The sequence below is a fragment of the Lissotriton helveticus genome, chromosome 2_2 (genome assembly GCF_964261635.1).
Source record: "Lissotriton helveticus chromosome 2_2, aLisHel1.1, whole genome shotgun sequence".
Taxonomy (NCBI): Eukaryota; Metazoa; Chordata; class Amphibia; order Caudata; family Salamandridae; genus Lissotriton; species Lissotriton helveticus.
Window position 1 is genome coordinate 72938956 of NC_136060.1, and position 26042 is coordinate 72964997.

At 43.9% G+C, this 26042-nt stretch overlaps 1 protein-coding gene across 1 annotated transcript in view; it reads left to right on the forward strand.

Annotated features, from left to right (window-relative positions):
- Nucleotides 1–26042, forward strand: part of ASAH1 (N-acylsphingosine amidohydrolase 1) — a 215134-nt gene that overhangs the window by 21452 nt on the left and 167640 nt on the right. The window contains exons 2-6 of the mRNA XM_078678102.1: nucleotides 2678–2724; nucleotides 2913–3003; nucleotides 15560–15646; nucleotides 17103–17181; nucleotides 19903–19977. Of these exons, the coding sequence (XP_078534228.1) occupies nucleotides 2678–2724; nucleotides 2913–3003; nucleotides 15560–15646; nucleotides 17103–17181; nucleotides 19903–19977 (379 nt within the window). The remainder of the gene's footprint in view (nucleotides 1–2677; nucleotides 2725–2912; nucleotides 3004–15559; nucleotides 15647–17102; nucleotides 17182–19902; nucleotides 19978–26042) is intronic.

The window sequence follows — 26042 nt, forward strand, 5'->3', positions numbered from 1 at the left end:
AGAGGAATTGCTGTTTTTTTCTGGTAACTTGACTGCATGGAGCAGACGTGCCAAATAGCGTTCCAAGAGAGTCTGAGGTCATGCAAACCTGTAATTTTTCATTAATCGAGAATATTTGAAAACCTTGTGCCGCACTAGACTGTACAGCAAATACAATAACTTGCTTAAAGATATATGTTAATACATCTAGTATTGTACAGCTACGAGGGCCGTATCACAAGCGTCTTATCTAATAAATTAATTGAGTTTCATCCTAATCTGTGCAATAATGCAGTCCTGCTTTGAGACAACCCCGTTTACAAAAGCACTTCCCGCAGAAGTGGTTTTGGTCTGAAACTTAATAGTCAACAACACAGTAGCTTCTGCCACCAAGATGTGTGGCCTGAAAAGTGCACAATGTGGGTGTGTTATTTCAGTTCTAACTTCCTACTTGAGTTTGTGTTGAATTATTTATTTAGACTGTTATCCACCAGACAACCAAAACAAAAGATGAGAGAGAATTTCACCTCCTCAAGGTGCCCGTATCCCAATTTATTGACATAATCTTAGTGCTTGTGTGAAGACATTTCACTGATTTATGTGGTGCGCCAATAAGATTCTTCAGGTTGTTTGACATTGCTAAACTGACCCAATGGTTGAAAAAAGATTTCATTGGTTTAATGGCAGGAGATTGACCTAATCTAGTTCCATATCTCTTTGGTTTATGGCCTAGCAACTGTCTTCTTTAACTATAGTAGCACTGCACCTGTAATTCTGAGAGGAGTGCTCTAAAACTCTAGAGTTGGTAACTTATTCTTTTACTCTCCTACAGATTTTCTAGCGCCTGCATCCATCTGCAGGAATACTGCACATAAGGATGCCAATGATAGTCTATTATTAGCATTATCATTGTATTCAAAAACATTTAACATAAAGAAGCATGGTATGCAGCTGTCCATTTTATTTCAAAGATTAAAATGTTTACTTACATATTGGCTAATTAAATCTTTTTATACAACACGTTTCTAGTGCATTATACTCTGCATCAGGTGGTAATGCCCCCGCAATTTATCCCAGACCATCTGAGTCAGACATGGGTAATTTGAACCTATTACATGCTGATGACAGATTCATCACAGCAACCAAAGCCAACTAACTGAATAATATTGAAGGACTTGTCTGAAGTTTTTTTGTTCTTTCATACGTTGTTATTCAATGGATAACATATTTGCTGGATATTTCGCTCTGCTTGATGACCTTAATCTGCACAAAATGGCGAGGGATTGTTATACCTTGTTAGTAGCTTAAAACTTGAAAACTTTCACCTTACTTTATAGCATTGTGAGGTCATTTGTGAAATCTGAAACTCTTATTTAAAGCAAAGCTATGGCAGAACTGTTGAAATAGTAGACATAATGAGCTTGCCAATCAAAGTTAAGTATTATATTTTCCTTTCTCACGTTCTGTCACTTCTTTAGACACAATTGAATGCAGCAGACATAGAATGACGTGTGTGCTTATAACTGGGTATCCCACTGGTTACCAAACAATTCGATAAAGCATTATACTCCAAGAAACGGAGCAGGGGATCATCCCTTATTCTCAAGCTGCCATCTAAAGGAAGTGCTTGAACATTTTCAGGAGGCCCTAATGCCAAAGCTTGTCTTTGTTGGCTATTTAAAGAGCTACAGTGACACATTTAATATGATAGTAACATGAAAAATAAAGCTCAAACCTACAATATTGAAATACATTTACTTGCAGTGGCACTATATGATCTGCTCAGAAATAGTATGTTTCTTCAACCTCCTGGTTATTTCTTTGAGATCTACTTGGCAATTGAGGATGAAATGGGTTGGAGAAATGCCTAAAACGTTTTCAGTTGTGTCGAAGACATTTATGATCTTGAGTCTGGCCTAGAGATAGATTTAGCCGGCTTGCCAGCCTCATGTAATCAAAAATACATACATATACAAATGCATAGAGGGGGAATTTGGTCTTACTTATTAATCTATTTGTGTGTTCAGCGGTCATTTTGCTCTTATATATTACATCTTGTGTTAAGCAATGAATCTGCCCGGTTCCGCCATTGGCTCTCTTCCACTGGGAAGGCCAACACTTTTGCATGGTCATACGTACATAGCTGCCTAAAAAGGAATGCACTTTAGTGCCAAAGTTGGTGGGCCAATATTTTACTTTGCCAATGTTTTTTCTATTCTTTACACTTGTATATTTTTTAATCGCCCTTGTGTTTGCACTATGTCTCCAGGACACAATAATTCAAAGCCAGTATTCTCTTTTCTTTGCACCACTAAGAATAATAATTTTCTGGTATGTGCACTTCCAACTAAAAAGGGTTTTGTGGTATTTGTTTCAAGATCACTGGTCTGCTAGAAAGCGCCCCTGTTGTTCTATTAAAATGTGTGATGGTTAATTTTGTTTTTACATTGAAATGTTTTACTACAACAATATAGCGGCCATGTTTAGTCTGCATTGTTTATTTTTTTCATCCGCTGTCGTGCTTCAGTGTTTAATTAAAAAAAAAAAATGTTTATTAACCATCACACCAACTTGCTAAGACCAGGCCAACTTCGTTGGTAATGCTTCTCAGCACTGTTTTGTAGTCATTAAAAAATAAAGTAGCTTTAAAGTCTGGAAAACGCGTATTCTCATGTTTACTTTATCGCCTCTTTTACAGTTTACAGAAGATTGCAGAACTGGAACATATCCACCCAATGGGCCAACGTAAGTCATTTAGTAATTAAAACTCCTGTTTTCAAAATTATATTTGACCTTTCTCCAATATTAATTTATTGTAGTACGGATGATGACAGTGTTCTGTTTCGGTTAGAAGTGTAAGCTACTGTGTAGAGAAATTGAATGTTAGGAACTCGCTGCTTTCTGTTGCTTAATTCGATATTTATCTTTTTTAGATTTCTGGGGAAAGTGCCATGGTATACCATAAATCTCGATTTACCTCCACAGGAGAGATGGAGCCAGTTAATTGGCAGTAAGAAGAAAGAGGTAAGGATTCAGCAAAGAGTTGTAAGCCGCAAGAAGTTTGGGCCAGTGTGGTTCAGCAGTTCAGATGCTAATGGTACACCATCAGATAGTCAAGGTGTGCCTCAATAACCCTTTGTGATCGGACCTATCTGTTCTGTCGTTGTAGAAGCTAAACATAATTGGTCCCATCTTCACTCATTCTCATTTAATGTTCCTGCTACCTCTACAAATGCTGCTACATCTTAGATAAACATCCTATTTTGTTTTCCACCATTTTTATGGGAGACTCCTTCTTTAATGTGATTAATTAAAATTTATTTTTTATTGTTGCTCTGAGCTGTGGTCGACATTCTTCTTCGTCCTAATGTTTAAGCACAATGCAATTCTACTCTCATTGAAAATCTTACTGTTCAGAATGTTGCTTTCCTAAAGGCTTTAACAGTTTACAGATAATACTATATTCTTGCAGTAAAGTAGACCAGTGTTTCCGAGATTGATTACCAAGCACATTTTAAACCTAGCAAGTGCTGAACTGTCCACATCTACACATTGAGCACTGGTGTGTAGCCTAAGCTATCCTTCAAGTTTAAAGCGTGAGAGTTTAGTTCACACTCAAGTCCTGGAAGAGACAAGCTTGCCTAAGGTTTCTTGTTGCATGAACACAGCGTTGCTTTAGGATTTTGGGTAAAGGCCACAACAATTTCATAATTTGCACTATTGTCTGTGATGGCTGTTTGGCTGCAGATCATTGGATGTTCAAGGCATTTATGACTTTTGCTTAGAAACTGTATTTAATCTTTTATACGTGAACCACTATCTGATGAGTTTATTGTCAGTTATTAATCTCTCAGCTCTTGGAGAAAGTTTATGTGATGCCTTACAAAAGCGTTTTTCTCAGTTCCACCCTTTTTCATGTACTCTGTAAAAATTGGCTTATAAACACGAATTTAGATTGGCTGTCATTCTCAACAATATTTTCTTTCCTTCCAACCTGGGCACAGTGTGTGTTGGAGTACCATTATGATTCCATGCTGATTTTATGTTCTATTTTAGGTTGTATTTCACTATGCCATGTGTATATTTCACTATGCCAAGTGTGTTCTAACAAAGATGTTGCATTAAAACGATTTTTAAACAACCAAACGTTAGTGAAAAAAATAGAATACCAAATGTTCAAAATGAACTCCAGATCAATAAAATAAATGGCCTTCCCTAAAAGACACAAGGTTGTTTTTGTATCTACAAGCAAAACTGGTGTTGTGTTCGAATTTTAAGTTTCCCTCTCTACCTGCAAACCTGCCATTTGTTTGTTTTGCTGATTGTCTAAAATGGTTTTATGGCATGTGTCTTTCTTCAGAGACAATAAGTACCCCACAGTTGTCTTGGATATGTATCTTATCTCTATCATTGTAGACTGTAGTTCGAACTCATCAATCCAAAAGTTACCACTCTGTAGCTACCCTACTGAGTAGGAGGTCTTGTATATCTCTCACAGCAGGAATAAAAGTCAGCTTCACCAATTTTTAGGTCTCGCTGGCGTTGCAGCGCGAAGCGCTGCCGCCAACGAGACTTATAGTCACCGTGTTTGCCTCCAAGGGAGACAAACCTGGACACAGACCTGTGCACGAGCCGATTCAGGCCTGTGCACGAGCCGATTCAGGTCTGTGAATGCGCTTCTCAGTGAACAGCTTGTGTGTGTTAATTAGGTCTCGCTAGAGACCGTGGACGCGCACCTACAGGCACACACGCACACAGGCACCCCCCCCGCACACACACACACACACATCCCCTCCCTCTCTCCCTCTCACACCCCCCACACTCACCGGGCTCTTTGCGTGTCCTCGCAGCAGGCAGACTCGGAGGTCGGCGTGTCTTCTCCGGCAATCTTCAGCGTGCGCCGATGTGCACGCTCACGGCACTGGTCTCGTGCACTCTCACCGCGCTGTTTCGCGCCCGGCGTTCCTCACTCAGCTTGTTTTCCTTACCTTGGATTTATTTTTCCTTTGTTTTGTGCCATTGTGTTCTGTTGGCCACCATCATTGGGAAATTCTGCCGTTTTGAGGAGCTTCATTTTGGTTTGGAGAATCCGATTACTATCTGGACATAGCAGCAGTTGGACCAGCAATCACGAAGATTGGGACAGCACCGGTTGGACCAGCAATTGTGAGGATTGTGTTTCGCTAGAGGAGGCTGTTGCGTCGGACAGCAGTTAATCCCTGAATTTCCTCAAGAGGGTTCCTCTACTCCATCGCACTCCTGCTGTACTGTCTTCGTCCATTATTGCTGACTTGTTTTCAGAGACTCAGTCTCCTGGAAGCTCGCACTTGGGTCGTGCTCGAGCCTCGCCTTGTTGGAAGTTGCCGGCAGTGGAGTTTATTTGTACTATATTTATTTATTTAATGCATTTTTATAAAGCGCGGACTTTTGTTTTAAATGCCATGTTATGATTCCACATTCTGGAGGCTCTCACAGTTCAGTTGGACTGTTGCTCTCCAGAGGGTGAATGCTTAATTAAACTGAGTCTTAAACTACTCTATTTCAAGATTGATTATTTACTACAGATAGCAATCGGAAAAATTGGCAGCTATGTCTGCTCTCCTGTCTTTTTTTTAAATTAAACCTAAGGGTACAATCTGACAAAAGATATTTACACTTTATTGTGTTAAGGTAATACACTTGACACCGGTGGTCCTGTGGCTGTGCAGGCGTAGATCACACTACACGTGGTGCACTGCTGTGGAAAGATATAAAGTAAACGTGTTATAACATCTCTTTTGTTGTGTTCTCCCTCTTACGAATTGCTACACGAAACGTCAACGACATTATACACATCAAGTTTGACCCGCTCTTAATATTTTTTAAAAGAATGTCTATTACGTTTGACGCCAAGCTGCGTGGCGACCATCTTTCAAACGGAATCAGTCCCTATGGAAATCAAAGAAAGACAAAATGGCAACTTCAAAATGACGCCTAAAAGTCTCCTGCAATTCTAGCAGCCAGATACAATAGTGTTTTGGAATGAAGAACTAAAAAGCCTCGAGATAAAAATTATTCTATAATACAAAAGCGATCGCATTAAGTGATTCCGTCTTTTCAATCGAAATTAAACGAAAGCAAAGCACATTTTCAAATTTAAATTTCTTCTAGGGGAAAGTGAACGATTTGTATACATTTCGGTATGTGCATACAAACTAATTGATATTATATCGCTAACATAGGGAATGCTGTTGAAACGTGTTCTCTTTGAGCAGCGAATTAAAAACATACTCCAAGATGGCCGCTGCCGTGACGAAATCTCTCACTGTGGGGTTTGCAGCTTCTTTTCCGTGAGTCTGGTTGCTTCACGCCACAGTTGAAGGAACCAGCCTTTACCAGAGTTGCAGACGTCCGACAGGCGTTTGCGGTGGCAGTGGTGGGTCGGGAGTCTAGGTGAGTTAGACCCTTCAATGTTTTCAGTGCGGGGAATCTGACAGAGTACACTGGGGCTCAAGGCGGGCCGCACCGGAGCGAAAGCTTTCCACTTCGTTGCTATTGACTCGGAGTCTGGTGGCGCAGTGTTTGCCGTGCACAAACTCATAGCATATATATGCGGTTATTATTTAACTAATCAATGTTAACCTTTACGGTACACGACGACGAATATCATTTTTGTAAAATTATTTTCTTTAAGCTTATATACTACACACGAGGATTTCCACATTGCTCCTTGTCCGGCTGAGCTTCCAATTCGCGGACTTTTGGGAATTGTTGGTCTTTAATTCTCTTCAGTCTGCTGGGCAAACACACCTGATAACGATTTGTTACATCACGGCCCTGCACTAAGCTACATGATCTTCTGACACTGAGCTCTTTATGGTAATACTAGTGCATGCTGCAGAGCACATTAAGACACGATTTATAATGTACTCCAACTACTGCCAAATAGACTACTACTAAGCCATCTCTCTTTACCACCAAACATCTTATGCGCACGTACAGAGTTGTTGTCTTAGTTGAAACCAATGTTTCTGGCTGATTTACAGTGGAGAGAAATGGTTCGAGTTCCTAAGGCCAAGCTGGTAACATATTATCTGATTGGTGGCCTGAAAACAGTACCTTGGCCCTGTCTCTGTTGAGCTTGAAGCCGTTTATCACCCGTTTTTGATCGTTAGTGTTGAAAATAATAACCTGTGTGTTATCTGCATATCGGTCCTAGCGGTAAAGCCCCTGTTCCGGATTGGGACCCTTTGGACCTATTTAAGAGTAACCTGGACCTGTGAGCTCCTCTTGTAGCCAGTGCCTTCAGTGCAGCAAGTGCCTCCAGAAGGATTTCTTCTTGGTCCAACTCGCTCTTTGTCCTGATTTTTAAGAAGGGGAACTGGGAGGATCCCATCTGTTATCGTCTTATCTCCCTCATGGACTCCACCGTGAAGTTGTTTGGCCGCATCCTACTCTCCTGCTTGGAGAAGGCATCAGCTCTCTTTCGGGTATTCAATACGGATTCAGGAGAGGGATGGGGACGGAAGACCAATGTATTAACCTCTGTCTCTTTCTGGGGAAATATAAAATTGCTAAGCCTGGTGCGCTTCACTTGGGCTTCATGGACCTGTCCAGTGCCTTCACCGTGTATTCCACTCAAAACTGTGGGGCATAATGGAAGGTCTGGATATCAATAGATCAGTCGTCAATACCATTCGGGAAATGTACTGCGTCTCAGGTGCTGCTGTTAGGTTCTGGTGAGCTGGGGATTTGGGGGAGGGGTGGGGGCTCCAAAACGTTTATGATATGCAGAGAGCGTCAGACAATGTTGTGTTATCGCACCGTTCTTATTCTCCCTCTATATTAACCACCTAGAGGGGGATTTATTTTCAACGTGTGGGGATGTATCCCAGATTGGAAAGTGCCTAATTACTTGCCCTATTTTACGCCGACGATGCTGTCATCCGGGGTTGTACACCTGTAGCATTGAAGTGTCTTTTGGATGCCTTTGCATTCTTCATGGAGTAACTAGACATGAAGATTAACACCACTACTGGGGGATTTTAACTCTCATCTACAATGTGATAAGAATGTAGACACTCTATTAGATATTAGATAGTTTGGCAGGCTTTGGTCTCGCACAATTAGTTTCAGAGCCTACACATACGGCCCATCATACTCTTGATGGTATTTTCACCAACAATTCCAATATTATAGTGGCCAAAGTACTACCCATACATGAACAGACCACAAAGCCATTTTCTTCAAACTCCCATTTGGAGAGTCACATGTCGCAGTCTAAGAACCTGCCCCCTGCCAAATTCAGACCATGGCATAAAATGAAGAAAGAGTATTTAGTAGAGGCGCTTGATAAAAGTCCACACCTGTTAGAGCTAGATGACAACAAGGCTGCCGATAATTGTGTTGGCTGGATTAGATTAGCTATGGATCGGTTGGCTCCAGAAAGAATAAGCAAACAATGGAGAAATAAAGCTCGAGCCTCCTGGTATAACTCATAAAATTTAAGTGTATACGCTCAGAGCGGGCTTAGAGGGCAGACTATAGTGATAGCAATGTACAGTCAATATCTAATGGTAGCCCGAGGAAGTTACTGCTGCTGGTCTCTCAGTTTCCGTTCCGAAGTTATTGGAGCTATCATTTGCCCTTTGAGACATAAGGCTTCCGGGTCTGGTGGTTCGGCAGACCTATTCAAGAGGGATATCACTATTTGGGCTTCTTTATTGACAAATATTTGAAACACTGCTGCTGCCAATGGTCCCCATGCGTTCTGGTCACAATCCATTTTAGTCCCAGTGATTAAAAAAAGTGGCTCAAGGGTCCCTAAATGCCACCGCCCTATCCCTCACCTAGACACCACAGTGAAAGTGTTAGTTCAGGAGAATGCTTTTTTTGCCAATGGTTAGTTTCCCCAAAGGCTAGGTGGCAGATGGCTTTTTAGGGCTGTGCGGATGCAATAGCTCCTTGGAGGAGACTGCTGCATGTTGTCATAATTTGTGGTCACCACCCCCTACAGAGTAAGAAAATCTGATTCCCCCATCTTCAAGGAGGCAACATTTTGCCAAGTGAGGACTGCTATGCTTTTCCAGGCCATATTGGGAGATGTCTGCTCATGTGTTTGCATGGGGGACTTCAAGCTGTATGGTAGAAATACAAGGTGCTTGGTCTTGATATAGGGTCCTTTTTGGGTCTCGCCTATGCAGCGCGTAAGCGTTGCATAGGAGGGGACCTTTTGCATTCAATCACCACTTTTGCCTAAACGCGTGCACATTTTGCATTGCTTTGTATTGCAACATGTGCATGTTTGGTGTTTCCCTTGCGGGAGCGAGCAGCGGCTCCATCTGTTAGTAATTATTTTCAAAACAGATGGTGCCGCTGCTCGTTCCCACAAGGGAAACGCTTTGTGTGTCTGGTCCCCATGCACGTCTCCGCCAGAGTGCGCGTCGTAATTTATCATTTGCTGCCCGCCGTCGCCGCTGCGGGTTTTTCTTCCCTTCGCCCTCTCCTCAGATTCTCCGACTGCCTTTCTTTTTCTCATTCTCCTTGCCCGCTCTCCTCCTCCTGCCTCGCGTGTTTGCCTCTTTGCGTGTTCCCTGTGTAAATGCTTGTTCGCCCTCCCAGAGTGACTGTTTAGCAGTTGTCCTAATTGACTCTCTGGGGTTAAACTCGGCTGCTGACCCCGCAGCTTCTTAAAAAGACGCTGTGCTCAAACACAGATGTGGAGTTTTCTCTTTCTTGGCTTCCCCGCCTTGTGTAGCCCATGCACTTCATAATGCCAGGGCCCGCTGCGTCCAGCCTCGCTTAACCGTGTACGGAACCAAAGAAACACGCCGGAAGTGCGTCATTAAAAGAACATCCTTATTTCAACCACTTTGTTGCTAAATCCAGGGTCAGACATTGGTTTAAGATATTGTTGTTTAGACAGGTTTACTTCCTCTGCCATATAAGATTAGTTATTCAGATAGGTTCGAGTTTGTTTATTTGGGTAAACCCACAGCTTTCAGTTGCTAATACTCATGTCTGGCCTATGGACAAAAGGGTTTTCCTGTACCAGCCTGTATTTACCATGTATGCTTGGCCCTGTAAAGTTGCCCGAGAGGATTCTTGACATTCCGTGTCCATGCTATGATACAGATTTGAACCATCACACATGACCAGTATCGTTATTCCATGTTTAATAAGAATGGCTATCTGTACTGGCAATTTAAATAGCTGTCTTCCACTTAAAGTTCAGTAAAGGAGAATCTGACCTAAGTGCACTAAATCCACTCTGATCTTCTTCCATTCGCCTTCTGCATGCTGCTCTCTCACTAAACTCTTTGATATGCAGCCTAATGTAATTTGGGGAGCCAGTATGAAACGTTGTGCATTGTCTATAGCAGAGGTCTCCAGCCAGTAGCTTGTGAGCTACTGTAGCGCTCCAGCTACCTCTGAGTAGCGCACCTGTGTGCTGCCCAGCTTATTAAATTAGAAAGCTTTTGCTTGGTTAACTTAATAAACATATAACAACATTATATTATACTACACTAATATTAGTAGCTGTCAATGCATTCCATTGAACATAAGTAGCTCTCAGTAAAGAAACGAGCATTAAAAATGCAGTAGGTCTCGCCTTTTATTAAGTTAAAGCCATTTGCTTTGCTATACACTACCATTAGCAAAGCAAATGGCTTTAACTTAATCAAAGGCGAGACCTATTGCATTTTCAATGCTTGTTGTGTTTAGGGTCCACGCATGTAAATGATTTTAAAGAGGCATCTCTTTCTTTGTTATTTCAGTATTTGTTCATCATTAAAATATTTTTACAAAGTACTGTGAATGCGACCTTCAGTAATCTGATGTGAAATGAGCTGTAATGATGAGAATCCGCCTGCTAGAGTGGTCAGTGCTCCTTCCAGTAAAAAATAAAATAGTAACATAACCGTCCAGAGTCTGATCTCTGAGAATGTTTATACCTTTATTTGTAACACCCAGTGCAGTGTGAAACAAGTGAATCCCGATTCGCTTCAGTACTGGAAACTGCCTCTCTTTTCATGGCAATTTATATGCCCAGCTATGTTAAATTCTTTTTTTTTTTTTTTTTTAAAGACGTTTATTAGCAGTTGTAAGCAGTACACAATGCAGAGCCTACAACCCTGGGGCCGGCTGCAACACTTCAATTTATGAAAATAGTATGTATACATAGCTCTCATGTCAATAACCACAGATCAATCGGCATAGAAAGCGTTATATTCATCCTGTGTGCTCACATTTCGTATTTACATTCAAATGACGTCTTGTTTTTCCATTTTATAACCAAAGAAATTAACTCTATTAACTCAACAGTTCTTATCCGTTTTACTCAGAAATTCTGTAGTGTCGTCGGGATATTGTTCCGGTATCCGCTGTATTGATACCCATGGCCGTCCTGGACAGACCCTATGATTGCTGTATGTGGATAGAGTTCGTTGGTTCACGCATTCTTTCTATCTATACAGTAATGTGCATCGCCTACACAAAACGGTAAACATTTTCCGATTATCAATGCAGTAGAGAAATTGCAACACAGGTAAGTAGTACAGCCTAATTTTATGCGGAAGTGAATTTAACTTATGTCAGGCCCTATGGTAATAAGGCTAGAGCAGTTCTGCTCTGTAATATAGCTGCATTGCGCTAGTTCTTTTTATCCCCCGTTTGTATGGCTATGTATTTGCAGGACATTGTGTATTGGCGTCCTGTGGGAGGTGGCATGGAAGTGCATCTCTTGCGAGTGACCACCTCATGTCCAGTTGGCAGTGTGTAGTATCATCCGGTGTGTCGTATAGCCAGGGATAGCACGCAAAGTGTGTGTCCAGACCCCTCGATTAATACATTCCATTTCTTAGCATATATGGCAGTTTAACCCGCCAGATCAATTTCCTAAACCAGGTCCAATCGGGGAACAAAGAACCCAAAAGGGTAATCAACTATGGAGCGACGGTACGGATGTGTCAAGTGTCTCTGTGCGCTCCCCGAGTGAAAGGAGGAAGGAAGAAAAAGCAAAAAGAAAAGTACAAAAAGGGTTTTATGCGGAAGAACAAGGGGGGCGAGGGGGGAGAGTGTATAGGGGGAGTGGGGCCGTGGGACTTGTCAGGGGGGGTAGTGCGTTTCGCCGTGTATCATTTGACAGTCGTGTGGGTGGATGCCCGGACCCGCAGCCAGTGTGACGGAGGCTTGTTACAATCATTACTCGATGGAGCAGGGGGTGTCGAGCCCATTCTAACCTGGAGGCACCACGCCGCCAGCGCCTTGGTCATGCAGGCATCAGGGGGGGGATTGTTGCCTGAGTCCGTGGTATCGTCATGCCTTCCCTACATGTGACTCCTCAAATATAGCAGCCTCTAAGTGAGCCCTCTAGTTGCGCCCTCTCGCTGGAGGGAGCCCAATGTGTCATCCCAGAGTTGTGCAATTGGGAATTTTCTCAAGCCCGCTATTTCTTCCCGATGTAATGCGACGCTTTCCGCCCTAGCCCAGTTAAGAAAGGAAACGTACCAGTACTTAGTAAGCGGTGGTTCCTTCTTTTTCCAGTGTTTAGTGAGCATCCGCTTGGCGGTAATAAGTCCTAGGTCCCAGAACCTGGCCTGTATTTTGTTCAATTTGGTCCTCTTATATAATCCCAGTATGCAAGCCTCTCACGTGTGGGGCAGGCCTGTGCCAGCGCTGTGTGTCAGGAGAGATGTCATCCCATTCCAATACGTAGCAAGTGTGGGGCAATGCCAGAGCATGTGTAAAATGTCTGCGCCTGTCAAGGTCACACCTGGGACAGCCAGTGGTATTGATCAAGAAATATCTATTGATCTTATCCGGCGATAAATATGCTTGATGCAATATGTAAAATTGTATTATTTTGAAACGGGAGTTGGATGGGATATTCACTGGGCCAGCTAGGACCATGGTCCATTCCTTGTCCGTCCATTCCTTCCCTCGGAGGGCCGCCCATTTGTCTCGCAGTGGCTGTGTGGATCGTTGCGTATGTATGAGGAGGGCCTGCGCCAGCCAATGGATGATATGGGAACCGTTGCCCATGACATGCAGGTATTGCACGAGGTGGTGTGTCGGCAGTTCCTCCTGTATGTCACCCCAGGACTCCGTGTATGCGCGTAGTATGGACGCATGGAGAAGGAATTGTCCAGCTGGCTGGCCCGCGTTTTCCACCAGGTCTGCAAATGGGAGCATGGCTCCATCCGTTTAGAGGTCGCCCATGACTTCTACCCCAGCCGTATTCCAGCTTTCCAGCATGCGCGATGTCACCATTCCGCCCCTCCTGGGGGTACCCAGCAGGGGGAGCGCAGGGGCATAGGGTTTTACTTCTAGGGTCAATTTTAGGCTACGAAGGAAGCATTTGCGAGCCACTGCGACATGCAGTGGTAGCGGGCGGGGTCCTTTGGTCAGAGGGTGGAACAGCGTGCATATTTGTGCATGGGTCCATATGGTGATGTCAGTGGCGGTGTTATCTAGGTGAGTGCCACTCAGCCAGTGTGTCACCCATTGCAGCTGTGCCGCCAGGTAGTACAGCTCTAGGTTGGGGACCGCTAACCCTCCTTCTGCAGTGGGTAAATAGAGTTTTGCCAACGCTACTCGAGGGCGCCCAGCGTTCCAAATCAGGTTCCGGATCATGTATTCTAAGTCGCGGAACACCCTGGCAGGGACATACTGTGGGATGTTGGCGAAGTGATACAGCAGTTTTGGCAACACTATCATTTTAGATAGCGCTACTCTGCTGGGTACGTTCAGGGGAAGCGTCTTCCAGAAGGCCATCTGGGCGCGCAACGAGGAAATAGAGCGCATCAGGTTGCCCTCCAGTATATTTGATGGGTCTCTATAGATGTGGATCCCAAGGTATTTAAATGTGGTGGGATACCAAGTAAGCCTGACACCCCCGAGGCGCACATCGCACTCCTGTGTGTCAGGACTGAATGAGTACACTCCGGATTTGGCCCAGTTGACCCTAAGACCCGATACCTCTTCAAACGTCCGGAATATGTCCGACCATAAACACGGCACACTGGCGAGGTCACGCACATACAGAAGCAGGTCGTCTGCATAAAGCGAGACCACGTGTGTGCCGTCAGCCAGTGGGATCCCCCATCCCTCTCCCCTCGTCCGCAACAGCGCCGCGAGGGGCTCTATGGCCAGTGAGAAGGGAAGGGGCGACAGGGGGCAACCCTGTTGTGTCCCTCTGCGCACCTGTACTGTCTCCGAGAGCAATCCACCCGTTCGCACTCTCACACTGGGCCTTTGATAGAGTAACCCAACCATGTCTACATATGCGTCACCCAGGTTGTATTTTTCTAGTGCCGCTCTGAGGTAGGGCCATTCCACTGAATCAAAGGCCTTCTCAAGGTCCAGTACCAGGCATCCCGATCTTGGCCAGTGCATCGTGGCGGTTTCCTGTATCCGGAAGAGGCGACGGATATTGCGAGAGGTGCTTCGCGCAGGCACAAAGCCATTTTGGTCACTATGGACCAGGGTCGGGACCACGGTGGCCAGGCGCTAGGCCAATAGAGAGGTGAAGATTTTATAATCGGTGTTTAACAGGGCCAAGGGTCTGTATGAGCCCATACATGTCTCTTCCCTACCGGGTTTCAGGAGCGAGACCAGGGTAGCTTCATTGAGTGTGGCCGGGAGCGCCGAGTCATCTATCGCAGCATTATATACTTTGAGTAGTTCCGGGATCAAAGTTTCTTAGCAAGTTTTGAAAAATTCGGCGGGTAGCCCATCTGGGCCTGGTGATTTGAGTGTGTTCGGCCAAGGTATTGTGTGTTCGTGATGAGGAGCAACAGTTCCGATGATACCATGTATCTGTCTAGGCGTACATGTAATGCGTGTGCTCCAGAATAGTAGGAGTACACCCTAGTGTTGGGATTACGGGCACCCCAGGCATCCTGTAAGTCCCATTGCGTCGCCCACTGAATGAGCGTCCTCATTGCTCCGCAAGATGGTGCATCAGGTCGGGGTGGGGCAGAGCGGTCTAGTGTTGCGTCGAGTATGCTATTGTAATCACCCCCGAGTATCAAGGGGACTCCATGCCAGGGCACCAGTTTTTCTGAGAGGTGCGCAAGGAAGTCCCCCTGATCTATGTTGGGAGAGTAGATGGATGCCAGAACCACCCCAGCTATGTTACATTCTTGTATATAATTTTTCTTTTACACATGAAGATACAACTTGGACAATTCATTTGTTCGACATGCGGCTTTCAAGAGAAGAGTCCAATATTAGTTTTTCTGAGAGGTGCGCAAGGAAGTCCCCCTGATCTATGTTGGGAGAGTAGATGGATGCCAGAACCACCCCAGCTATGTTACATTCTTGTATATAATTTTTCTTTTACACATGAAGATACAACTTGGACAATTCATTTGTTCGACATGCGGCTTTCAAGAGAAGAGTCCAATATTATTTTGTTAATTCATAATAACAAGAGAAGTTTAAAAATAAAGATTTGAGGGGGAAATAACTCAGAAAATGCATGTTTTGCATGCTGTGTTGAAGAGGCACTGCTGTTCTGCTATTTGTCACAACTAAGGTGATCATGGCGTGCGTTCAAACCAGACTTACACTTTCATGAATATATTAATCTCTGCAGCTCCTGGATCTAATACAAGCAATTAAAGATTTGGCAAATGCCTTTGTTCCAAGTGGGAAGATCATCAAGTTAGTGGATGAAGATCTTGTAAGTAGATGTTTAACTCATTATTTTATATATGTGTGATTAACTACATTTCTAGATCTCCTTACCGGTGGTGGAAAATAAAGGGTGTGCCCTAGGAAAAAAGGAGCTGTGACAGGGAGTCCAAAAAACAATAGAAATGTTATATTATTGGTCAAATATTTTGATTTCTACCTGTGACCAGGCTCAGACAGGCATTTGTAATTGTAGCAAAAGTGCAATAGCAACATTCCAGTTCTATAGGTATTGTAAGCTGCCTGTTATTTTTAACACATCTTTATTTCAATGTTAATTGATAATCTTCCAAAAAAGAATTATTCCGATTCTATCAATGCACATAACTTAATTTATACTGATGCGTTTCATAGCAGCAGTGATCATGTTTAGGCTCAAGTCTTTACTTCTATACCGATGTCATCTAAAGGACAGTGGAACAATTTATTGGTGCACTGATAAAAACAAACAAATTATAGTCGCATTGCTTGAATTGATTTTAGCCACTGGTAATTGCTCTGGCCTATATTTCAGTCCATTGTGTTTTTCCTCAATGCTATTACAGACAGCCACTGACTATATGCAAACCAGCCTGCTCCAACAGGGACACAATCTGCCATAGTCATTGTTACACCTTATCACTATGGTGCAACTTGAGGTACAGGGAGGGCAAGATATGTATATGGGCATACCCGTCACACTACGAATGCCACACTGAGAAAATTATAAATGTGATCAATAAAATCCTTGAATTAATCTCAGGCACTTACAATTGTTAATACCAAGACTGACTTGTATATGATTAGTACCCTTCTTTATGTCACAATAGAGTTAAAAGCAACAAAATGTATTGCACCCAGATTATGTGCGTTATTTGCTGAGTTACCCTAAGCAGTATAGATCTTTCTATACATAGATCCAGAGATTGCTGTCTCAAAGGGACTTGAGCTTCATCTCTGAAGAGATGGAAGCATGCTTGGGATTTTAGATGTTTCTTCTTCAGATTTGATGCAGTATAATAGTTTGGGTTGGACTACTCCAGTTTGAGTAAAACCAATATTTGTATATTGTTGACATCTTGGTAATAGCAGACAAGCTAAAAATGATGGAATGATTAATTCAATAATTCAAGCATTTTTATCTATTGATTTTTTTTGTGTGTTCTAATTTATTTGTCTGCATGTATGCTATTGCGCCAATAAAAAAAGAAAAACGTTTTTTAATGAGAGAATATAGCTCACTTTGTCTTAACAGAAGAAGAAGATATGCATGTTTGACGGTTTCTCCGTGATCATCTGATGGCATGAGTAATTCTGGAAATTCTGCATGGTCATTTGTTTCTCAATAGTCATGTGATCTGAGTCAGCCTTTGCTACGTATTATTACTTGTGGGTCAAAACATTTGTAACAGCATTGCGAAATTTTGTACAATGGTCTGCTTCTCTTATTTTTTCTTTTCTTGCAGCCTCTGTTAGTAGGCAGCCTCCCTTATCCTTTTGGGGAAGAAATTAAAGGCATTGCTGATGCATCTGGAATGGCCTTAGGTAATGCTAATTTTCAAGCAGTTCTAGTTAAGCAAATTAATTTTTTCTGAAAGTGTGTACTTATATAAGTTCCTTAATATTATACAGGCTTTGGCGGGGGTTGCTCCTTCATCTGGATTAGGAGCAAAGAATGTTGCTTTTTTCATTTTAACCTCAAAAACCTGTCTTGCAAATGAAACTGTTTTGCTCTTGATATTTATCTTCTTTGTGGAGCATTCTTGGATGATGTTGGTTAATTTTCTTCAGGTGAGCTCATCCGTTCAGATTCACAAGATTAAGTTAATCTAACCTTACATTGCTGAGTATAACACTTTCAATCCCAAATGCCTTTTCATTGCTAGCAATGTCCAAGGTTCCAAAAGGATATTGCAACCTAGTATTGCCTTTCGCCCCTACCTGCCCTCACCTGCTTTAGTCTCACTCGCTTACCACACAGATTGCATTATCTTTAAAACCATATTCTCCCTATGTATATGCTAGTCAATGCTATTGCCAACAGGGCCTGCCTAACAAAAAGCAATATAAACAAACTTGCACTTACCCCAGTATATATAGTAATTACCTCCATTACCAGTGCAATTCTATTCAAATAACTTTTCCACAACCCCTTTCTAAAAACAAACACTTGCATCATTTTGCCAATCCCCTTGCTCCTGAAGGTGCCTGTATAAGGGCTAGCCTCCAAGTACCAATCTCTTTGTGCCGTTGCAATTCTGGTTTCTGACTCATATTTAACACCCTATACAACTGAACGTTCACTATGTCGACTTATATTTTTAAACTTTTGGGCACATCTACACTGCTGATTACCCTATTTTTCTTGGAAGACTGCAAGCTGTTACAGTGGACACCACAATTTAATTATACATTTCTGAGTATACATCAGTGGCAGATAGCAATGAAACTAAGGGGCCTATTACATGTTCGCCCGCCACCGCATTGTAGCACGGGACCGACCGCCCTTGTTGCGGCGGTCCCGTGATTCAAATTAGGATACGCCCGCCACACTGCTAGGCGCATCCTGCATTTTTAACATTGCAGCGGACGGTGCTGTGAGCAGCACCCGCCGCAATGTAAAAAATGAATGTTGTGCATTTGCATGCACAACGTGACAGGCATCGCGCGGTGCCTGCTACCTTGTGCATGCAAATGCAGGGGGTACCATAGGTACCCCCCTTGTGCACCCCTCAACACCCTGGGGGCCCGCACTGGGCCCTCAAACGCAAAGATCGCATGCCTATCCATGGCGGTAACGCCGTGGAAAGGCTGCTCTCCGCCTGCATCGTGATATGGATGCCGGTGTCTTGCAGACACCGGCACCAAGTCATGTCCCTTTTCCGCCCGGTCGATGAGTCAACCGGCGGAAAAGCGGCAGACGGTCTTTCTGTCCTCCACGGACACCCCAGCCATACTAATATGGCTGGGGGTCTTTCAGGTATGGATGGCGAGCGGATCGCCCCATCTGGACCAGCCGTGGCTACTGCCGGCCCGGCGGGGGCGATCCGCCTGCCATCCTAATAGGCCCCTAAATAGGAACCACCTCTTGTGATAGTCCTGAACCCCGCTTATCTCCAGTTTCCCCTGGCCCTCTTAATTTCCTCTTTTTGTAGTTTTTTGCTGTCCTTTCCTTCTAGTTATAACAAGATATAAACTTACTTCCAGTTATTTACCTCTTAAGACCAATCTTCAGCGTGTTCTTCATTCCCCAGTGCAGAAGAGCAAAGGATCATCAGAGTGGCCTAAAATCTAATTGCCAAAAAACAGAGGGCACCCTCCAAGGATCCCATCCTTTACCTTCACCTCAATTTCTCCAAGTCTGTGGAAAACCTGGCGTTTGAGCTTAAATACTTCATCTTGCCTCCCAGATTGACACCATAACTATATTGCCACAATGATCAAGAGAGCCTTCATCAAGCTGAGACCACTATAGAAAAGTGTCCCGTCCATTGCTGTTGATCTCTATTCCCCTGTGATCATCACTGTAATTGATGTAATCGTAGCCTAATCTAACATCTTCAATGCCATTTTCCAAGAACAGAAACCGGACCACCTTGAAAATAGACCCACCCTTTCCAGTGCCAAGAGTCCATCAGTTTCCATTAGAACCTAGATCCAGTTCAAGATGCCCTGTCTTGCAGCCGAAGCCACTCTGGCACAGTTCCCTTCTTGCCCATGTCTATTCAACCCCTCCATGTTAGTTCCTCCACTAATAAGTGCTGCACTCACTTAAAGAATGGAGCAATGGAGGACTTGCAATTTTCTGTCCAGACTGCCATTCCCTGAAACAGCTGTCTTTATCTGTTCTCATTAGATCTCAGTTGACACACTTTTTCATCAGAAATGTGCAAGACGCATGTTCCAAGGATGAATATCAGACCTAAAACGATAATGGCCCATCTTCTGTTATGAGGGCTGGCAGTGTGCTACATTCATGTTTAGCATGGTAGATAGGAGGCAGAGGCTGAACTAGCAGAGCTAAAAAGGTTTAAGTAAATCATTTAAATAGATATATCTGTAATGCACTTACAGTCAAATAACGGCAAAATGGGATGCCTGAGACAGGCGCTTTGATTATTTTGCATGAGTGGTCTATTTATCTTGCAATGGCACAAATGTACAGTAATGATTCAAGTGCCACCATCTCCTCCACATACCTTTTTCAGTAGGCGGAGTATGTTTTCTGAATATATTTTTAATATCTTTGTTTTTCTTTCTTTTTAGGGGAAGTGATGTTTTTTAACATTTTTTATGAAGTGTTTACTGTTTGCACCTCGATTGTTGCAGAAGATAAAACTGGTAAAAGCATATTATTTATTTAAATATGTTGACAACTGTTTACATCACATACTTGCCAAGCCCAGTTTTCAGTATTGCTTCGCTTACAGCATTAGAGTTGGCAGATGGGGTATTCACTTTAATGAAAAGTAAAAAGCATCAAAGATGATTAAAGCCTTCCTTATGAATGATGGCTAGGGGTTATAGGACGAAGCAAACGTGTGCATGGTGTTATGATGTGCTCCTTATGTTGGGAACCCTGTAAGCATATTGATGACCAAGGAAATTTAAAACTGCTGTAAAGTTGACTATTTATTTGTGGAGTTTTGCTTTTTCATACCACCAAAGTGAATGAGGATTGAAAGGTTTGAAGAGTCTCGCTCTTGGCTCAGGGAAAGCTGAAGCCTTGCCATTACCTCTATGCGTGGGGGGGGCATCCCGTCATCAGGAACAGGTATTGTATTGTGTTGTGTTTGCAGTTATTTAGCCCTTCATACCCTTGAAGCGCTGAAATGCATTTGCGAATCTCACGTTATTTCATGGGAGTGCTATGGTCGGAACAGTGTGTGTCCTGTGCTTAAGGTGGGTCCTGTTTTGATGTCGTATGTAGAGCCTAGTTTTCTCTTTGTGAGTTGTCTGTGCTTAAGCGAGAGTCTGAAGAGAACCGTAGTGTGGGAAAGGATGCTTAAGCATTACAGGCAGTGGATGGGTGGATAAAGAGCATGTGAGTGCATAGGAGACTGTGTGCAAAGAGTTTTCATATTGTGTGTATGGCAACGAAATCTACACCCATGTTGCCACTAGTGTGAAGCAGTGTGTGAAACAAAATCTGGTGCGAGGTTCCCTAGGGAAATCAGAAGTTGCTGGACTCCAATTATATCACTTGGGCCCTTCTACCTCAGTTGTCCTAGGGACTCAGTATCACAAACCCCCAATCTGGGGACCAAGGACTCCTTTTACCCCATGACTCTCAGGATAGTGTGACAAAGCAGTCCAGGGCTGATACGCACGTGCTGTGGGCTAGAAAACTCAGTACTTTATAACTTACAATGGTAATACTCAATACATCAATGTTCAGCAAGTGCTTTAACTTTTAAAAGGAAAATTTATTTTAATGCACACATAACTAAATACTGCCGAAATACTAGAAATCTAATACAAGAGTTCATTGGGATGAATAATCTGGAACCCCCTCCTAAAAGGACCTTGCAGAATAACCAGGATACAAATCTGCCACACCGAACATTAATCACAGGCGCCTTAAACCTAAACCTAATCTGAAGGCCTTAACCCGGAAGGCCAGAAGTATAACCCGCCCCCATCCCACCTTACAGGGATTGTAACATTGGCATGAGCTTTTCACTATCGAGAGATCTAGACCTAGATGCTTTGTCGGGGTTCACAATAAAAATAAAATACATACAATATTAGGCAATACTTTACATGAGCCTTCTTTCAGTAATGAACCGTAACATAAGGTTACCATCTAATTAGACTAAGCAGTATTTAGAGATTTAGAAAGAGCTAAGCAGGAACAGAAAGCTTTTAGATGATGTCTCCAGTTGAAGACATTAACATGAACTTTGGCCTGACCTTTACTGTAAAACTTTGCTTTGAGTTCTATTAAGTGGAATACCAACATGCATGATCGCCAGACCTAAAGTTGTAGCTCCACTGCTCTCAATAGAAAGCATAGCCCTTTCACTATCTTTATGACATGTCATAAAATTCATAGAAAGCCATAGGAAACCTTGGCATTGAACTGGTCAAACTCATTTATGGTAAGGCTCAAACCTGCAAGCTGATTGTGTGTCGTGAAAGAAATAATTAATGATTCACTTTTCACTTTTCTTTTCATTGTGCGCACCTAGACTACACCTTCCCATACACACGTACCGCTTTGCCTGTTTGTGGGGCATACAACACTTATATTGGTGCGGTAGTGAGGTCTTCACATCTGTATATACCCACTCTCTGCTTTCATGCACAACATCTCTTTGATGTGGACCAGAGAATTAGCAATATTTGGTTAGCTGTATTGTATGTTCTCTGTACTTTTTGGGCAGTAGGGGGAGCAAGATCACTGCATATTCCCTTAAGTGTCTATGTTGCCTTGGTAAGTATATGTTTGATGACATCACCTAGGCTTGGCGCAGATCAACCAATTCAGGCATTCTTATGTATCCATTCCAGCTTGTTTATTTATTTATTTATTTATTCAAAGTTTTATATAGCGCGAACAGGATCCTTACAGATATCAGATCGCTTCACAAAGACAGGGAAGGGGCAGTAGGAGTCAACAGAGATAATGGGAGACAGTATAATAGTCAATAACATGGTAATAACATGGATAATAAAAACATACATAAAACCAATCCATATACAATCAGGTAAGGGAGTAATATAGGAACAGCACAGGTCATTGATCACACTACAGAGGTGTACAGGTGGATCAGTAAACCAACGTGTATCATATCTTGGTCGGTAGTAAGAGAGTAGCGTAGTAGTGCCCCCAACAAGTAGAGTATAGTGCCAGGGGATAGGGTGAGCAGTGATACAAAGCAATGCAGAGTCTCTGTACCAACATCTATAACGATCAGGAGATCTTGGCCAGAAGGATGGTTTTCACCTCTTTCTTGAAGAGTGCAGTGGAGGAGATCAGCCTGGTTTCAGGAGGGAGCGCATTCCAGATCCGGGGAGCCATCCCTGAGAAGGAGCGCTTGTAAGTTTTCACTTTCCGGAATCTACAAGGTTTCAGGAGAAGATTTTTTGTGCTCCTATTGGATCTCGAACCTCCTGATATAGACAGCTTTTGAGCGAGGTAGTTAGGTGCCTTGTGGTGCACGGCCGCGTGTGTCATAACTGCAATTTTTAGCTGTATTCTGGCTTCAAAAGGCAGCCATTTTAGAGACTTTAGGTCTGGGGATATGTGCGAATGCTTTCTAGAGCCAGTAATGAGTCTCGCGGCAGCGTTCAGGGAGGCTCTTAAGGGTGCTGTTGTTGATAGCGGGAGACCGCTGAGGGCCACAATTCCATAGTCTATTCGAGGGATGACTAAAGCTTGTACAGCAGTTTGGAAGTCTTTGGCCGGGAGGAAGGGTTTAATTTTCCTCAGCGTGTTAATTTGGAAATTAGCTGCTTTTGTGGCTTTGCTGACGTGCTGCTGCATGTTGAGCTTGGCGTCGAGTGTGATGCCTAGGGATTTCGCCGAGTCCACGATGGTAGGTTGGACATTGAGTGCTGTTAGGTTGTTGAGCCAGGTTTGGGTGGTGGAGATTTTCGCCGGGGGAGAGATCTGTAGGAACTCAGTTTTCAGAGCATTTAGTTTGAGGTGATTATCGGCCAGCCAAGATTGGGTGTTAATAAGCGTGGAATTCAGATGTTTGATATCTTCCGGGGATTGTAACTTTAGATAGAGTTGTGTTTCATCGGCGTACATATGGAATTGTACATTGGATGCTTGAAGCAAGGTGGCGAGCGGTTCCATAACGAGGTTGAACAGTGTAGGGGAGAGGGTGGATCCTTGTGGAACACCTAGATCTACAGGCACAGGTGTAGATAGCACATTGTCGATCTTGAACCTCTGAGACCAGTTGTGAAGGAAGGACGAAAACCACTTGAGAACAGTTCCCGATAGCCCCATTCTAGTACTTAGCAGCTCCAGCAAATTCTCATGTTTGACCGTGTCAAATGCAGACGAGAGGTCAAGAAGGATGAGGAGGCAGGACTCATTGCGATCCAGAATTTGGAGGGCGTCATCAATTATGTGTGTCATAGCTGTTTCAGTGCTATGTTTCGCTCTGAAGCCTGATTGATGAGGGTTGAGGAGGTCAAATTGATCAATGTGTTTTGTTAGTTGGAGTTGGACACATTTCTCCAGCAGTTTGGCCAGTGTGGGGATATTGGTGATGGGCCGATAGTTGTTTAGGTCAGACGGATCAGCTGTAGGTTTCTTGAGTATAGGCGTGACTTGCCCCACCTTAAGGGAGTCTGGAATGTGGCCTTGTTGTAAAGAGCTGTTGATGATCTTGGTCCAGAGAGGGAGGAGCAGGGGGATAAAGTCTTTTACAGCATTAGCAGGTAGAGGGTCTGTGAGGTGATTAGAGGGCTTCAAGGTGCAGAGCAGTTTGTGTATTGCTTCTTCCGAATAGGTATCGAAGTACTGCCAGGATGCCTTGTTTTTAGGTTGAGTGTCTGCCTTTCTGGTGTGGTTGGGGTATCGGCTTACATCCATGATGAGGTCATTTCTTATGTTGTCAGTCTTTAGTTTAAAGAAAGCAGAGAAGGCTTCACAGTGTGGGGTGTCATTTGTTGTGCTGTTTGATTGCGTGGGTTGTGCCTTTGTTTGGGTCTTGATTAGCTCGAACAGCTTTCTTGGCCTGTTCTTCGCTTGGTCCAACTGGCGGCTGAAGAAGTCCGACTTTGTGCGCTTTATTTTCCTAAAGTAGGCATTTCTCTTGTTCTTAAGCTTTTTGAGATGCAGTGCTGAAGGGTCCGATCTCCAGGTGCGCTCTGCCATTCGCATATTACGCCTTTCGTCATTGAGCCTGTCATCATACCAGGGGTTAGAAATTTTGGTGGAGACTCTCTTCAGTTGCAGAGGGGCGACTTCATTGACTATTGTATTCATAGAGTCAAGGTAGTGGTCAGTCAGTGATTGAACATCTGAGGCACCTGAAGGGGGAAGGAGGAGGTTGCCGATGTGGGGAGGTAGTGTGGAGGGGTTAAGATTCTTCAAATCCCTTTTCCATGTTTTGGATTTGATTGGTTGCGTAGGGTTAGGTTTAACTTTTTCGTTGATAAAGAAGGTGATAATGTGGTGATCTGACCAATCGCAGGGTAGAATCGCCTCCAGTTGAATAGCGTTCTCTTTGGCAATGATGAGGTCGAGTATCGCGCCTTTGTCGTGTGTTGGTTTATCGCATAGTTGGGTGAGGTCAAGCGCATTGAGGAAAGTTTTGAGACTATTCACCACGGTGTCTTTCTGATCGTTCCAGTGGAGATTGAAGTCACCCAGGTATACTTGAGTGGTCTGCCGACCGGCATTGGAAGTGATCAGGTCCATGAATTGTTGGGTGAATATGAGATTGTCACCAGGCGGGTGATAGATGAGATGTAAAGCACAGACTTGTTTGCCCTCACTGGTGATGTCGAGGCAGAGGAGTTCACAGGAGGAAAGGGAGGGGGAGGTGACTTGAGTAACGGAAAGGTTGCTTCTGAAAATGCATGCAATTCCCCCGCCCGTCTTGCCAGGAGACCTGTCCAGCCTAATGATGTGATAGTTGGGGGGGACTAGTATGTCCATAATCGGGGTAGAGGCTTCAGTGAGCCACGTTTCCGTTAGAATGGCTAGGTCCAGCTCCCTATCTGAGACGAGATCCGCGATGTCGGAGGAATGTCTCTGGGCCGATCTGCAGTTTAGTAGGATGCATTTGAGTTTGGGAGAGAGAAGGGTGGTCGAGCTTTCTAGTGTGAGGGGAACTTTTCTGAGGTTGTTAGGGACGGAGCCTCTGTTGTTGAGTGTTGGGAGCCTCAGAGGGTTAGTAAGAATTGTGGGTATGGGGATGTGTGAGTTGGAAAAGACTTTTACCGGACCTGGGCCATAAGAGCGTAGGAGAGAGCATAGGTCGCGGTCCGACAAGGGGTTGAGAACACGACGGGGGCGGTGGGAATTATTGCGAACGGGGATAGTAGGCCATTGCTGGTGTCGTCGGGGGCGAGGGTATGTAGGGAGGGTGCGTCGTTTGTAGGGTAGTTGGGTGGTGGGAGGTAGACTGGGCTGTGAGGAGAGAAGGTCTTTGATTGCGTGGACGTCTTTTTTGATTTGTAAGATTTCCTCTTTGACTTGTTGGAGGGTGGATAAAGTCAGGTCAGGAGGGTCATTGGGGAAGGTGTTGGTGGAGAGAGCCGTTGGTGAGTGGTGGAGTAGTGAGCTGGAGAGCAGGCAGGGTATCGGGGGGGGGGTATACTAGCGTTGTTGAGGGGTTCCGCGGTGCTAGTGAGTGGGATGGTATTCAAGGTGTGGACGTGTTTGTGGGCGAGGGGTGAGGGTGTTGGAGGTGTGGCAGGCTGTGGTTGGGAGGCAT